Source organism: Apostichopus japonicus, chromosome 11, assembly GCF_037975245.1.
Source record: "Apostichopus japonicus isolate 1M-3 chromosome 11, ASM3797524v1, whole genome shotgun sequence".
Taxonomy (NCBI): Eukaryota; Metazoa; Echinodermata; class Holothuroidea; order Aspidochirotida; family Stichopodidae; genus Apostichopus; species Apostichopus japonicus.
The window spans coordinates 1,724,409-1,740,669 of record NC_092571.1 but is presented as its reverse complement, the minus strand read 5'-3'; the positions used below and the strand labels follow the sequence as shown (position 1 = coordinate 1,740,669).

Genomic DNA, 16,261 nt, shown 5'->3' with positions numbered 1-16,261 from the left:
GTGCTGTGGTACTCGTGTATGGTACCCATGCTGTGGTACTCGTGTATGGTACCCATGCTGTGGTACTCGTGTATGGTACACGTGCTGTGGTACTCGTGCATGGTTCTCGTGTATGGTACTCGTGTATGGTACTCGTGTATGGTACTCGTGCTGTGGTACTCGTGTATGGTACTCGTGTATGGTACACGTGCTGTGGTACTCGTGTATGGTACCCATGCTGTGGTACTCGTGTATGGTACACGTGCTGTGGTACTCGTGTATGGTACTCGTGCTGTGGTACTCGTGCATGGTACTCGTGTATGGTACACGTGCTGTGGTACTCGTGTATGGTACCCATGCTGTGGTACTCGTGCATGGTTCTCGTGTATGGTACACGTGTTGTGGTACTCGTGTATGATACACGTGCTGTGGTACTCGTGCATGGTTCTCGTGTATGGTACACGTGCTGTGGTACTCGTGTATGGTACTCGTGATGTGGTACACGTGCTGTGGTACTCGTGTATGGTACTCATGCTGTGGTACTCATGCATGGTACTCGTGTATGGTACACGTGCTGTGGTACTTGTGTATGGTACTCGTGTATGGTACACGTGCTGTGGTACTCGTGTATGGTACTCGTGCTGTTGTACTCGTGTATGGTACTCATGCTGTGGTACTCATGCATGGTACTCGTGTATGGTACTCGTGTATGGTACACGTGCTGTGGTACTCGTGCTGTGGTACTCGTAATGCACGTCTGATTGCAGATAAACATTAAGCTTCTGCTTCATTTACTTTGACAGAATCATCTATTCTTACCATCTAATCATACTTTTTTTTTAAAAGTCACACAAGAAAGATTCCCCTAGAAGGAGAACATAATTATGCTACATATGATCTTAGCCTTGAAAGATCACCTTATGAAATTTAAATATTTTGGGATAATCACTTGATCTTTGTAACTCAAATGTTAAGATTATTTAAGTATAAATTGAGTGACATCATCACGCGTATATATATATATGTGTGTGTGTGTGTGTATATCGTTTCCATGACAAAACGCAATAGCAACAGACTTATTCTGCTCGATGTTTGCAAAAGTGATAACACCAGGGAGTTGTTTCCATAACAACTCCCTGATAACCCCTAGTACTCATTCCCATGTATATCAAACAGAGGCGTCACCAGAGGTAACCTGTATAATACATTAATATATCTTGTTGGGGTGGGGGTGGGGAGAGGTGTATACTGTATGATATACGAGAGCAGGTCGACTGTGTATGGGCTTCCCATGTCGAAAAAAATGAACCGAAATAACCACCAAACCGGTGTATGGATCTGCATTGTAAGCAATGTTTATTCAAGTGGTTATCTAAGATTCAGCCAGTTGGGACAATTTCCTAATGCTAATACAGTACCTCTCTAAACTGTACTCCAATATCATGCTCTCAAAGCACCTGTATGGACAGTACAAACAGTTCATAACCTTGATCTGTTACAAACATGATATTCATATTGCTCGTACTGACAATACGAGTGCTCTGAAGCGGGACATGACACTACAGTATAGAAAAAATTGTCCCAACTGGGTGCAAGATTGTATATATGCCCAATAGCGCATCAAAAATACTTATACGAACAATTATCAACGATGAATATTATCTATCCATCCAAATGTCCTTATCAAATAATGCTTAATATTGCAAAAGCAAATGTTTTATATGAGCTATTACTGCAAAATAATTTGTTCCCGTCATAACGTGCAATATTCCAGTGAAGGTAACCACTTGCACTTATGTTTATTCACGTCCAATGAACTGTATGTCACTTAAAGGCATTTAAGACTCGCCCCAAACAACGTGCCGCCATCTTTAAAAAGTTAACCTTCCGTTGCTTGCAAGTGAAGTTTTTCTCTTGTCACTACAAAATGCAGACAGTAATGAAACGTGATACCTTGTTATCTTTAGCTGGACCTGAGATGTCCATCGCTGTATCGTTTGTACACTGTGCTGTGGGTATTGACCGCAGCTGTTTGTACTGACTGTACACTAGTGTCTAATTACCGACGGTAGCAAGCTGTGTGTGCATTTTCTGGGATCGATGGTGGTGTCTAACACTTCTGTTACACCTCATTCGAAACTAGGTCAGATTACCGGCATTAGACGTTTCTTTTTGCGCGAGTCTTCACACCCTTTAAGATACAATGGGGTTTGTTTATCTTGTCAATCGATAGTATAGTTTTTTTTTTGTGTTTAGTTTGTCAATTTCCGGAAATTTTATCACCCCTGCCAAGCATTATTCATCCAGACACTCTTTCTTATAATATTGCTCACTACAGATTTTTTTCTTCTAATTTTTGTACTTAACATGCTTATTTGAAATAAAGTTAACTTGCCATGCTGATGGAATGCATTGTTAGGAGAATACTAATATCAAATCCTGCCGATTTTTTTGAGCAAAAAAACAAACAAACAAACAAGAACAACAACAGAAAATGCTGCTTTCGGTCCAGTTTCATGTAGAGAAAACCTGGACTTCTCTATGCATTACTGGACTCTGTTCTCAGTTTACTATAAGGAATGTATGCATTCTGTCTGCTAACTGTCCAGGTTTCATATTATTATCCACAGTAAGGACTTCGTGTGTATTTCTGGTCATCTTGCCAATCGTCAAATTCCCCTCTCCATTGAAACTCAGTCTGGTCCATAGAAACTATATATTACAAGAAAATAGGTAAAACGCTGTTAAGGGACCCCGAATGCATTTCGTTACTATAGAGTGATAACACTTATATAGAATGGGCAGCATCGGTGACCGTGCGCAAGGAGGAGGGGGGGGGGGGGGCATGGCCCTACCTCCCATTTCCATTGTTTAAAATACTTTGTTAAGCCATTCGACTGTGCAAAATAGAAATTGGAAAATTCTCAAAGTGCTATTTCTGACCATACCATCTTTGTTTCCATCCCCCTAAAAAGCCGAGAAAATGTAACGACGACAACATCAACATCAACAACAACAACAACAACAACAATAACAACAACAACAATAACGTCATACCATATGAGGCTATGTCACATAATAGAACGATTGTATATATTTTCGAACTGAAAATTATCGAATATGTAATATATTTAGAATTCATGTTTTTGTGGTGATTCCTCGAAGGAGATGTATAATATGTCCATACTCGTATTTTAGCATATAAATGTCATGTTCTCCTAATGTAGTTTTGTACCATGGGCGCAGATCAGTCTTGGATAATGGTGCATGGGGACGCGTGTCTCTTCTTTGATACTATCTAAGCGGAGCGCGACCATGGGTGGCGCGTAGCGTACAAGAATATTTTTGGCAAATATACCTCCCAGATATCCGGAAATAACACTTCCCAGACCCAATGATGCTCCTAAACCTCCTTAAATTTTAGATCTCGTGGCTTAGAAAGTTAGTTTGGGGAAATACATGAGCGTCTGCAGAAAAAAAATCAGGGGACAAATAATCCAAGTAGACTTTTGTATACCATGGGTCTGGGATCCTCTCCTAGTATAAACAATTATAGACTGCCGCAAATGCGATTTCCGTCCTATATTTTACAACTGTGGATAAATATCATAAAATGAGAACTGCTGCACGTCATTTGCACAATGCTGGACTCAAACTGCGCAAAAGTTCAATACAGGGGAATTTGAAATGCAGCGTTTTGGTCAAGACAAATTGGTGGGGGCACGGTATATCATGTCCCCACCACTGAAAAAGTTGGCGGGGACTCGTCCCGCTGTCCCCACCAGGATCTGCGTCCATGGTTTGTACTCCTATTTGTACCTTACGCATCTTGGCATCTCGTATACACTCTAAAGTGTTAAATTAAGTACAGTTTAATACACACATTAAGAACCTTGCATTGGTATACTCGTACTCATATACCCAGCGGGATTTCTACTTTTACTTATGCTTTTGTATTCGTATACTAAAAGTCTGCATCAAACTAAAATAATTCAGCTTGAGAGTGTGAAAAGTCTGGAAAATGTTTCTCATTCTTAACAAAGAGACTTCTGAACAGATCTTCGATTGGGAGGACACGATCTCTTCAAACAAACATGGATCGCTTTTCATTAATAGTACCTTGGACTGATAGTAACTATAACGCCATTTCTTTCAATACCAACAAACACAACCTTTAAGTACACACACACACATACGGAATGCCATATGTATCAAAAGTGTCCAAAACAGTATAAGTCCATGTCCAAAATAATGTGAGCATGTCCAAAGTTATATATACATTTCGAAACTAATATAAGTATGTCCAAAAATAATGTGAGCATGTCCAAAATAATATGAGAGTGTCGAAAAATGATATGAACATGTCGAATTGAACTGCTAACTTCATATTTGTAGTGAACATTTTGGCGTTTGAATTTACGCCATTTGTTGCAAAATGTCCAGAACGATATAGGCATGTCCAAAATAATATAAAGCATGTCCAAATTTATATAAACATGTCCAAACTCATATAAGTATGTCCAAAAATAATATTAGCATGTCCAAAATAATATTAGGACCATTGGCGATTTCGGTTGTGTCACCAAATTTATTTCAAACTTCTATCATTGTTTATATCAATTTAAAGCAATACATTTATCTAGATGTCTTTCTTCAAAGACAAATGTTTACTACAACTTTCTAACATTGTGAAAAAAAAACTAGCCCTATGTCTGTAAAGGAGCATACGGCAAAGAGAAAAGGAGATGGCTGGAAAGGAAACTCCGTTATCCCGTCTTTACCTTATTTTTCGCATAAACAATTGTATACTGCTTAGAAATGTTTGCAATCAAAACAAATTTTTCAAATAGAAGCTCAGTTGAGCTTCTGCAGCATTGTTGCTCTTGTGTTTTATTCATGTACTCCACACAACGACCCAAGGACTACACCTCTCTCCAGTTGGTCTTTTACTTCATCACAGATTTCCATCCCCTATCAAACCCCCACCCCCAAACAAACAGAAGTAAAATTCAAATTTTTATCGATTTATGTCGACATACACAGAGTTAAATTCATTTAGAGTCAATTTCATTTAGCTGTTATTTCTCCTTTCCCGGTTTTTAAGGTTCAGTAGTAGCAAAGTAAAACAAAAGGTTGGCAGTGGACTTGGGGGAGTGGAAAGATTCTTTTTTGGTCAACGGAATTTAAAATAAAATCATCAGGAAGTTGCACCCTGTTTCAACATTTCTGATTAACAACATGAGATGAATTGATCACAATATCAAGATCGTAATGATTTTGCCTCTCTTTAGATTTATCTTCCTTTCTATATTTTTTTATTTTTTACTTTATTTATTTATTTGCCTAAGTAGGTACAATTGCCTATTGGTACAACTTCGGTACACCGAAGTATCAAATTGTGTTTCCTAGTATTTTCTGCCAAACACAGTGTACTATTTAGGTACTGCGCCCTCTTTTCGTGCAAAGGGTACTGGATAACTTTTCAAACAAAATATTGCATGTGTCTTACTCCAGGGCTTATGTTGCTTACACAGCATTCGTTTACCGTAAAGTTTCAATTAGCAAACACTAAATAGAAACAACAAAAGGCAATTACTATGTCTTCGAAGATATTAAAAGAACCGATTGGAACATTCCAAGCCATATTTGATGATGAAAATCTCACGCAAGTTGCAATTATTGCAGCGGTCGGATTTGCCCTCTTTACCATATGTGAGTCGACCTAGAGTAGACATAGGCCTAGCCTAAGTGTACACCTTAGTTATATATAGCCTAGTTACGCTTTGCATGCAGTTAGGCGTAATGTTCAAACCATTATCGGAATCGGGCCGATTATTTCATAATCGGAATCGGTAAAAATTACGTTGAATACTGGGTATGTCATACCGATCATTCGAAAACATATGGAAGGTGAAAATGTCATATATGATGTTCTAGGTTTGCTCTTTTACTACGAAAAATTAAATAAAGATATCCTCCAGCTGACCAGCCCCAGGCTATACATCTTTAACAAAGTAATTCCGGTGACCGGACAACTCCCCCCTGGACAATTACCCCAGACAATGACCCCCAGACAACTCCCTCTGGACGAGTACCCCCGGACAATTCCCACCCGGACAGTTCCCACCCCAGACAACTCCCCCCTGGACAATTCCCACTCGGTCGACTCCCCACCGGACAATTACCCTCCCGGCAAAATTATTCCCTGACATGGCATTTCCCAAATATACAGCTGGTTGCCAGGCAAGCATACACAACCAAAATATGATCATTCAATATTTGCAGAACATATAGCTAACCGAATTTCATCGCTAAAAGTTTCAATTACATTGGAATATGCCAAAGAATGTCGTTTTTCCCATTGGGATATTGTAAAGCTTACAATTTCAAATTCAATTGGAATAAGCCTGTTCGGAGATACCAGCAGCTTATGATTACGTAACAGGTCAAAGAGTCGGCTCTGAATAGTAAGGTGTGACCGTTTAAACGGTTAACCGTTTAACCGGCCGAAAATGCACTATCCGTTTAGAAAATCACAACGGTATAAACAGAAACTTTAAAAAAAAAATTCAAATACATTTTAAACATGAAAATTCATTAAAAATATCTAAAGAACTGAGTAATGTACTGCAAACTATCAATAAAAAGAAAAACTGTTTTAGGCATGAATAATGTGTTCAATATAGTAGTAGGCCAATAGTCATGATAGTGTCGTCAATTCGTTTTCTCAGTTTATATTTGCGACATATATCACCCGTACATGTACATCGATCAATGGCATGGTGAAATCCCGTGTGAAAGTATGTTGTCCCCAAAAGACGCAAATGGTCGTTCTAGAACAGGGTTGTCCAACCTACGGCCCGCGGGCCACAGTGCGGCCCGCCGCAAGGTCCCGTCCGGCCCGCCAACCTCATTAATTTGCAAATGTACTTTTAACCAGGAATTCTTTCTTGATAAATGTGAGAGATCATTATATCTCAATATGAAGATTGTTTTGATACAGATCAGAAGGCTTGTGAAGTGTCATTTCCTGCAATCTGGGGATCTTTTGGGCGATTTTTTTCTTGCACGCCACGCGCCAACCTACGGTGGCGCTCCGCTTGTATAGTAACTTCATTTCCCATACCCCCTAACAGACCCCTAGCGGGGCCACTGAATTTGCCGCTCTGGCACGAAACCCTGGATATGCCACAGGAGCTTGTAGGCTCATGCGGCCCCTCCTTTATCATAATCATTCGAGGTGGCCCTCCTCATCAAAAGGTTGGACAACCCTGTTCTAGAAAGTACTGTAATAACATTAACAACACAAGGCCAGTTTGCTCTCTCAGGTCCGCATGTGTACAGCCATTTTTTTTCCGGTTTGACCAGAGCAATCGGAGAGTGAGTACAGTACTTGTTTGACTGCGATTATTATTATTTAAAGTACTACAAACTATCAATTAAAGCAAAGCAGTCGTCTTTTAGTTCCCACACAGTGACACCAACATTCGCTAGACTGAGACTCGGTTCACACATGGCTTTTTGCTTACATGTGCGCGATGGTTTCATTGCCCTTTGGCTTTGAGTCATGGCGTACTTTACGCTGCCCTTGTATTAAAACAAAATGGAGCAGGTCGACACATGGTATTAAACTGTGCATGCATTGCGGGCGGGATTGCGGCAAACATAAAAGAGACCACTGCATGATCATGATGGTTATCATTCCCATTGGCTGAATGTAAAATTGTAAATGTATATTCATATGGGTCATTCTATTTTTTCACTGGGGGTGTGCTCAGTAATGAATGAAGTTGAACCATGTGTCATGCGAAAATAGAAAATAAAAATGTAACTGACATCTGCAGGGATAATATTTCCTAATATTTAATACTTTGACATCTACAGGGATTTGCGCCAAATTTTAATTGTAATTACAAATGTGGATTAGAGCCTCTAACCCCTATTTTGACTAATGGTACAATCCTGGTACGTGACGTCGCTGAAATAGGAGGCTGCTCAAACCAGTTTCAACTGATTTTTACAACCCATCGCACAACACATGCGTGTGTAATTTGTTTTCTAAACATGACTTTCAATGAGTAAGCAGGAAAGGTGGGTGAGTTTGCTAAGTTAGGCGAGTTTTTGTTTAAAATCTTGTGATAGATAGACAAATATATTGTTTTTTTCAAAAGTTACGATGTTGCCGAAGGCCGAGTTATACAAATTCAGTGATCTGAAATTCTGAAGACCACGAATACTAATTATGTGTGTTATTCTTTTCAGCAATTATATACACGAAATGTTCGCAATATTATTGGGCCTAATTAGTAATTAACATACATTGATCGTCGTCTTGTTGCCTGAATTGCTACCTGTTGAAAAAAACCCTTAATTATTGGACTCATAATGTCCTTTTTTCATTAAAAGTTGAGTGACGGTGCCTCGAAAAAGCCGCGATTGGGAAACAGCGTTTTAAACGTTAAATGGACCAGCGAAATATCCGTTAGGTCACACCCTTACTGAATAGTAGCATAACTGGACAACTTTTTAATGCATACACTATAGCATTGTAACACCAAATATCGATCGTTATATGTACTGAAGTATTTCTTATTTGTTTCGCAAAGGAGGATGAAATATCCATCGCTGATATTAAGCTATGGACGGTTAAGGCTTTGTAGGACATTCTAAGGGAGCGAGGCTTAAATTAAATATCGGTGAAAAAAGAAGAACTTGTCGCACTTGTTTTCCCTGAAAAGATATTGCCTCAGCTTGCCCCAACATTGCAAAGTATATAGTATAGCCAACAGTATGCATACTGCATGCATATGATCTGCACTGGTTGTAAAAGGCGAAAGTATTTGAAATAAAAAATTGATCCAAATTCGTTATCTCATGATCGTTCACATTCAAAAAAAATCTTGAAGAGATGATTTTCTATCGTATTAACATATTTTAGTAATTATATATATGACAGCTACGACAATATTTCCTATGTATAATTCATTGGTGCTTATTTTCTATACATACAGTATTCGTGTTAGCACTATGCGACAAATTACATACTAAATAATCTTAGCGTTCATACCACAAATGCAGTATCACTATCACCCCCGGACGTCTTTAGTCCTGAGGTGTAACGCAAACTTACATCTTTTCCGATGAATAGGGGAATATTATTTCTTAAATTTCTGGACTGCCACAATCAAAAATATGTCCATTATCTTAACAATTTCTCCAGAAATTCTCGACTTAATCTTGTTCTTATTACTATGTATGCTGGCAACGACAACAAATGACCCAAAGCAGAGGTCAAGCACATAGATTCACCAATGTGTAAGTTGCATCTCCAAACAGGCTTATAGGCTTAGTCTTCATGGATTATGATCAATCACATGTTAGGGTTATAATATCATGGATGCCAAGTTTTGTTTTTTTGGTGTTTTTGTTGGTATCATGCAACAATAAGACCTTTGCAAACCATTTATTTAACATGCAATGGTTTAGTCAAGTCCATTGGCAGTAACTACCAGTGCTTGACCTAACAGAACAAGAAAAATTTCCAAAAAAAAAAGACAGAACTTGTAACAGCAAAATTAAAAATGTGACTGAGCACTACTTGTTGGCTTTAACCATGTAACGTCTCGTCTTGGGCGAGTATCTCCACTTTGAGTAGCGGCTCCCTCTCATGTGGAGTTGCAAAAAGTGGATTTTCCCAATAACAGTCCCTTCCTTGAGAGATAAAGTTGTTACCAACGTCCTCTGTTACTGCACTACGTTCTGTACTGTGAGAGATCAAGCTGATCCTTTACCCATTCAAAGTCAGTGTGACAAGGTAGCTGTCAACGATACGCAACCTATGAGTTGAGTGAAGCTTTGGGAATTCTTTGCACAGTGTCTTGTATTGCCAGAAGGAGAACACCTTTCAAAAGTCCTCAGACTCCTCAAATTTGGCACATTGTGCAAAGTATTTAACCAATTTTATGTAATCACGATTCAATTCTTTATTGAAAAGTTTGATTACTTGCCTCGAAAAGTTTTTCAAAAGAATGTTTATGCTATTGTTGTTATATGATACATGTCACAATGAAGAACAACGACTAATATATCTTTTGCCTGTCATTTGGGTGGTCATGAAACTCTCTGTATGAAAGAAATCGAGAATTGCTAGAACTGCTGTAAATTCACCTTTCGTCAAGTTTAGATATAAGAAATATTGTTTCTTTTCGTAGCATCATGAGGATTATAACCGAAACTTTATTTTTTTTTTTCAGTGATTGTGCTGCTTCTCAGAGGAAGAAAAAGCAAGAAAAGAACAATCCTGTTAACAGGGGTTAGCGATGCTGGCAAGACCGCCCTCTTTACAAAGGTTTGTTGTTTTTAAAAGTATCTGGTTGCTTTTCATAATCACGGTCCGCTTCTCACCCGATTCGACCGCAAAAGTCACTTCAGCGATGTTCGTGGCAGATTAATCACTTCAGACCTGTGGAAACACTGGCTTTAGAAGGTGACACTTAGACACATGAATTCAATATTAACCTTTGACCCTTGTATTGGAATCGCCGACGATTGAAGAAAATAGTGACGAACCAGTCAGATAGGACATTGGCATAATTTATTACTGAGGCTACAGGTACAGTAATAATAATAATAATAAATGAGACTTATATAGCGCCAAATCAGTAGACAAAAGTCACTGCTCAAGGCGCTTTACAAAGAAAGCAGATTAATTTACAAAAGAACAAGTGAAAAAGATGGGTCTTCAGTAAACTTTTGAAAGTACAAAGTTTTGAGCATGTCATCAGAGCAGGTTTAACTGAAAATGTCTTTGTTCTCTGTACAATATGACTACGTATGGCGATACAGAGAGCAATCTGTACCAGAATGAATATAGAGGAAAATTCTTAAAAGGATTTAACTGGTGACAATGTGAGACTAATATTGATAAGAAAAACATACCACACTGCTAGTACATCTCAAAGTCTTGCCTCTAACTTCAACTAATCTAGGTAGTTGGATCATAGTAGAGGATCTGTGATGTCATCTGTGATGACATCTGTGATGTCATCTGTGATGTCATCTGTGACGTCATCTGTGATGTCATCTGTGATGACATCTGTGATGACATCTGTGATGACATCTGTGATGTCATCTGTGATGTCATCTGTGAGTCATCTGTCATGTCATCTGTGATGTCATCTGTGAGTCATCTGTGATGTCATCTGTGATGTCATCTGTGAGTCATCTGTGATGTCATCTGTGAGTCATATGTGATGTCACATGTGATGTCATATGTGATGTCATATGTGATGTCATCTGTGATGTCATATGTGATGTCATATGTAATGTCACATGTGATGTCATATGTGATGTCATCTGTGATGTCACATGTGATGTCATATGTGATGTCATCTGTGATGTCATCTGGGCAAATGCTCTTCATAAGCTCTACTTAGGCTGCTATAATCATCTCATTGATTTATCCTGGAAACCTGATCAAACATTTGGAATGCTTGCTTAGTTGGCAAATATCTCTTTACCTATCTAATGAATGGATTTTGTTGTTGTAAAAATATGCTTTTTCCTCTGGATAAATTATCTACATATTGTACAGAATACGGAGACTGTTTCAGTTAAACCTGCCCTGATGACATCCGTTCGGGCTTTTGCCAGATGAATTTTCAAACTATCACAAAATTTTGCAAAACTTCAGATCTTTTTGGTAAAAATGAGGATGTGGGTTTTTTCCTTAAGATTTTGACCAACTTCAGCCCCTTGAAAATCGTTCGAAATTTACATCCAAATCAACCAAACACCCTTTTCATGAGATCACTATGTGATCCAATTATTTGTGGATAAATTATCGACATATTATACAGAAATTGAAGACATTTTCAGTTAAACCAGCCTTGATAATGACATCCATTGGGGCTGTTGCAAGATGCATTTTCAAAGTATTACAAAATTTTCAAAATTTAGATCTTCCTGATATGGAAGTGTGGAAAGCAAATAGCAAATAAACAATTTATCCTAAACAATCACGAAGGATCCTTGCCTACTCAACTAACAGATGACTTCTATTCTACCAAATTGTCCTTTTCTGTCCCAAAAGCAAAAGTTTCCTCTAGTTAATGCCTGGCCAGTTGAAGACAATACCAACTTCAGCCCCCTTTTGTTATATGCAAATGAGGTAATATGTTAGAATCCTCGACTGTCACAGTAAGATGTGCTGTTAAGAGTTAGGACTTGTTTTATGCATCTTTCGCCATTCAAACAACATTCAGATCTAATTCCGTTCAAAGCAATTATTGGGTGGAGAATAAAAATAAAAGTAAGCTGCAAATGCAGCCAGCAGCTTTACTAAAAACATTCTGCTGTAGAAAAATATGACAAGAGGAGGGTATTTTTGCAATCAATAGGGCCCGCCTCTCCCATTTACCTCTACAATTGCACGCTTTGCCAGCAAGAGCAGCTTTTTGGACGGGATCTGTGGGTGTTGGGGTCAGTCTTCCTCCAGACTGGAGGTGAATTCTATCTGATACCCTTGTGAAATCGTCTCCAACACCCGCCCATAGTTTGTCCCTGCCCATAGTTTCCCATTGCTGGGTGAAGTATGTCAATCTCCCCCCACTTGCGGAATTGCCGAGGTGAGGTGGGCACCGCGAACGGCTGTCTAGCGGAGGAGCGCTCGCTGTCCCGTTGAGTCGTCGTCCGGCCTCTGCCTGTGCCTCTCGTTCCCCTTGGACGGAGTGGTCAACTGGTTGTTCCTCATCCCCTGCCTCGTGGGGCCCCTCTTGCGGGTGTTCTGAGAGAAGTTCCTCTACCTCTTCTGGCCAGTCTGGTCTCTCTTGGACGGTAGGGTCTTGTTCTTAATCTATCGGATGATCAGAATGCTGATACAGCTAGGGTTTCTCTGTGGGACACTTCTTCCTGTAATTTCTGTTGGAAGTTTCCCGCGAACAGGTCATCTCCAAGGGATGATAAGGCCAACATCCTTGCCTTGGCTTCCACTGATGGCCAGCGGATGGAGGATATCACATTATCCCTCCTGGCCTTCACTGATCGTGTGGCGACTCAATTGAGCTCGATTGAACACCAGCCTCACGAGCTTACCCAGGAGTAGTAATACTGTAGTTGTCCACCTTCACTTCTGGAGACATGGTTGTCGTCTTGAGGGAGCTGTTGATGGTGCCTCATAATTACTTCCGCGTCAAGCATGAAGAGGGAGGTAAACTTCATACCTGGACGTGCTGCTACCTCCACTTCGATCAGTAGCTCCTCTAATGTTCTCTGATTAGGGTTTCCGAAAATTTGTGATGATGAGGACCCTTGTTCCGATCTCAGTTTTTCTTTGGCCTCCTGGGGGATTGATTGGCACTTATACAGAGCTTTCCAAGGCTCGTCTGTTACTCAGATGGATCGTTCTGCTATTGCTGGGAATGCAGTCCATCTCTTTTTGTCTGCGATCGCCTCGAACCTATCGTAGCATCAGGGATCGACTGGCATGGTGGTTCTTGGTCGGCTCACAACCTCCCCTGTCGCCGTCAGTTTGGAGACCCGAGTTGGTTTGTGTGGTAGGTCTGGCGACTCTCCATGGCCCAAGTCTTTTCGGGAGATGATGTCCGTCACCCGCATTGTGAGTTTTGGAGGCAATGTTCCTCCTGCCATAGGGATGTCCTCCTCCTCGAGGCTACATGCAAATTCGTCCTCTAGGGGCTCGAACTCCGGGGGTTCGTCAGTTTCCTCTTCCAGTCCCGAGAGGTTTACCGAAGCCCTGCAATCTAGGGTGTCCTCTCCGGCGACGACTTCCTCCAGTTCTGGGGTCGGTAGCGAGACAGCAGCCACTACTGGTCGTGGCCGCTACCCTCCGGCTCCCAACTTCTGCCTCCGCTCCGGCTCTCTGTTGTTCTCTTTCCAAGAGCATTTTCAGGAGGCCTGTTAATTGGGCCAGCCACGCTGGTTCTTCCTCATGACGTTGTTTCTGTTGCCGGTACCTCCTCTTTGCCCTTCTGTAACCATCGTCTGAGGAGTCAGATGATTGGTCTGAGGCTGGTGACCATCTCTTACTAGTGCCTCGTCTTAGGAGATCGGGACCGTGACTTACTGCGTTCCCGTCTGGCTGGTCTGCGAGCAGTCTCTCTTCCTCTGCTGTCCCAGTCTGGGATCCCAGCAGGGGATGCTATTGGTTCTCGGTCCCTGCTCCGGGACCGGCTCTGAGATGCCAGCGACCCTCCGGCCGCAGGTTCACTGTTGTGCATCACGGATGGGACACGGACTGGGCTTTCCGGTGCCCGTGGCACCTGCCTCTCCGTAGGTTTGCTCCTTTGCGACCCAGCTTGGGAAGCTCTCTCCGGGCCGGCCGTGACGGACTTCTTCCTGGGCAATTTTTTCTTGGCCGGAGCCTTGCCCTTTACCTTACCTTTTCCCTTGGCCAAGATCAGACCGGACGTTGCCGGGAGGCACTTTATCTCTTTCTTCTTCTCTATCTCTCTTTCTCTTTCCTCAATCTCTTCCTCGGCCCCCTCTGGGCCCCTCTCCACCACCTCTCCTTCCTCTTCCTCTCCTATCTGTACTAGGTCTCCCTCTACTAGGGAGCGGCTGGGGTTGGTGAGCAAGTCTAGCTTGTCCTGTAGCTTCGCTCTTTGTCCTGCTAGCCATGTATCGATATCTAGCCATTGACTGGGGGTGAACTTGATACACACCAGACACTGGTCCCTTCTAGTGCAAGTACGGCACTTAGGACAAAGGTCATGTTCGTCCCAAGCCCTCCCTGGACAGAACATGGAGCAATTTACACACTTCAGTTGACTCCTAGACATGACTGATTAACCCCAAGTTAAGGAATATAACTTCTTAACAAATAATAACAAGAGATGGGAGAACAGGGGAGGGGAAATAAGCTAACAAAGGAAGAGATATACAGTACCTTAACAACGTGCCTCGGCTAGAGGCCCGGGGATTACAAGGTAAACAAATATTAGGCCTAAAAGCCACCCCACATACTGTAAGGTGAGGAAAAACCAGGGATGAAACCTGGAGAGAAAAACTCAAGGAAACAAGAGAGGTGATAAGGGAACAAAATAAACAATATAAGCAAGCGTGTGTGTAGGAAAAAAGGCGGGAAAACTAGCGTCACTAAGGTAAACAATTCGCGGAACTGCTACCCCGCACTAGTGTTTGCACAGAAAACACGGAGCGAACGCCACTCCACCAAAACAGCCCTAAAAACCCCTCCATTAATAAGAAAAGGATACTTATCGGGCTGCAAACTACCCGAGACTCTTCCAAAACAGTGGATGGGGAAAAAACCCAAAAGTGGACAAAATCCGATGGAAAAATCAGCTCGAAAAAAACGATATACCTGTAGACACTTTGGATGGTAGAATGAGGAGCCGGTCGTAGAGGGTGCACAGTGTTAAAAAGGTTACCTCCCCACCTTGTCTCATTGCTTTCATAATTCCAGCACTTCTTGGTTTATGCTAAGTTGTTTAATTCCCCCAATGTACTGTATGGTCTCCACCCATGTTGTTTAATCCCCTGCTGCATTCAGGGTTTCGCAAACTCTTTATTTATCATATTGTATTTACAGCTCATCTTTGGCAAAGAAGCAGTGACATACACATCTATTAAGGAAAACTCTGGTCTCTACTTTGTGAAAGCTAAGGGAAAGGATGTACCTTTAGTGGATATCCCCGGTAACGAGAGGCAAAGACTCCAGTTATGGGAAAAATTCAAAGAAGAAACAAGGTGGGCTATTATTTTAATGATGATCATTCATTTGTTTATTCATTAATTATATATTTAGAGAGAAAAAAAAAATATTTTAAGCAAACTGCTTTATCTATTGCAAAACGACTGTGTAGGTAAATTGTTAATATTTAGAGGGACCTGACGTTTCGATCCTAACGGGATCTTCTTTAGGGTCTCAAGTGCAATTAAGATCCTCCTACTAGGCTCGAAAAGTCAGGCCCTCGAAACTAAATATAGCAGTTAGCAAAATGCGAATTGTTTTATTTTAGCTTTTCCAATTGTCAAGATTTAGAATCTGTGGAGACTTCTTCTCTCCACTTTTTCCGTTCTACTTTTCTTTCACTTTTCGTTGTTTGATTAGTGATTATTGAGGTTCCTTTTTCTTATTTGTTTTTTGGGGGGGTGGGGTGGGGTCGGGTGGCAATGATCAACCTAACTGACCAGTAAACAAAGAAACAAACTATTTTTGGGCTGGAACAGGATTCACAAAATGACCTCAGTTTTATCAGCCCTACACATTACCATCCACTCTTCCAAGTTCTGAGCTATCCGG

The 16,261-nt window shown here is 41.0% G+C and overlaps 1 protein-coding gene across 1 annotated transcript in view; it reads left to right on the top strand.

Annotated features, from left to right (window-relative positions):
* The first annotated feature begins 5,464 nt into the window (after nucleotides 1-5,464).
* The window catches only part of LOC139975728 (signal recognition particle receptor subunit beta-like), a 35,280-nt gene continuing 24,483 nt past the window's right edge, over nucleotides 5,465-16,261 (top strand). Inside the window, exons 1-3 of the mRNA XM_071983841.1 lie at nucleotides 5,465-5,691; nucleotides 10,233-10,327; nucleotides 15,548-15,705. Of these exons, the coding sequence (XP_071839942.1) occupies nucleotides 5,577-5,691; nucleotides 10,233-10,327; nucleotides 15,548-15,705 (368 nt within the window). The 5' untranslated portion in view covers nucleotides 5,465-5,576. The remainder of the gene's footprint in view (nucleotides 5,692-10,232; nucleotides 10,328-15,547; nucleotides 15,706-16,261) is intronic.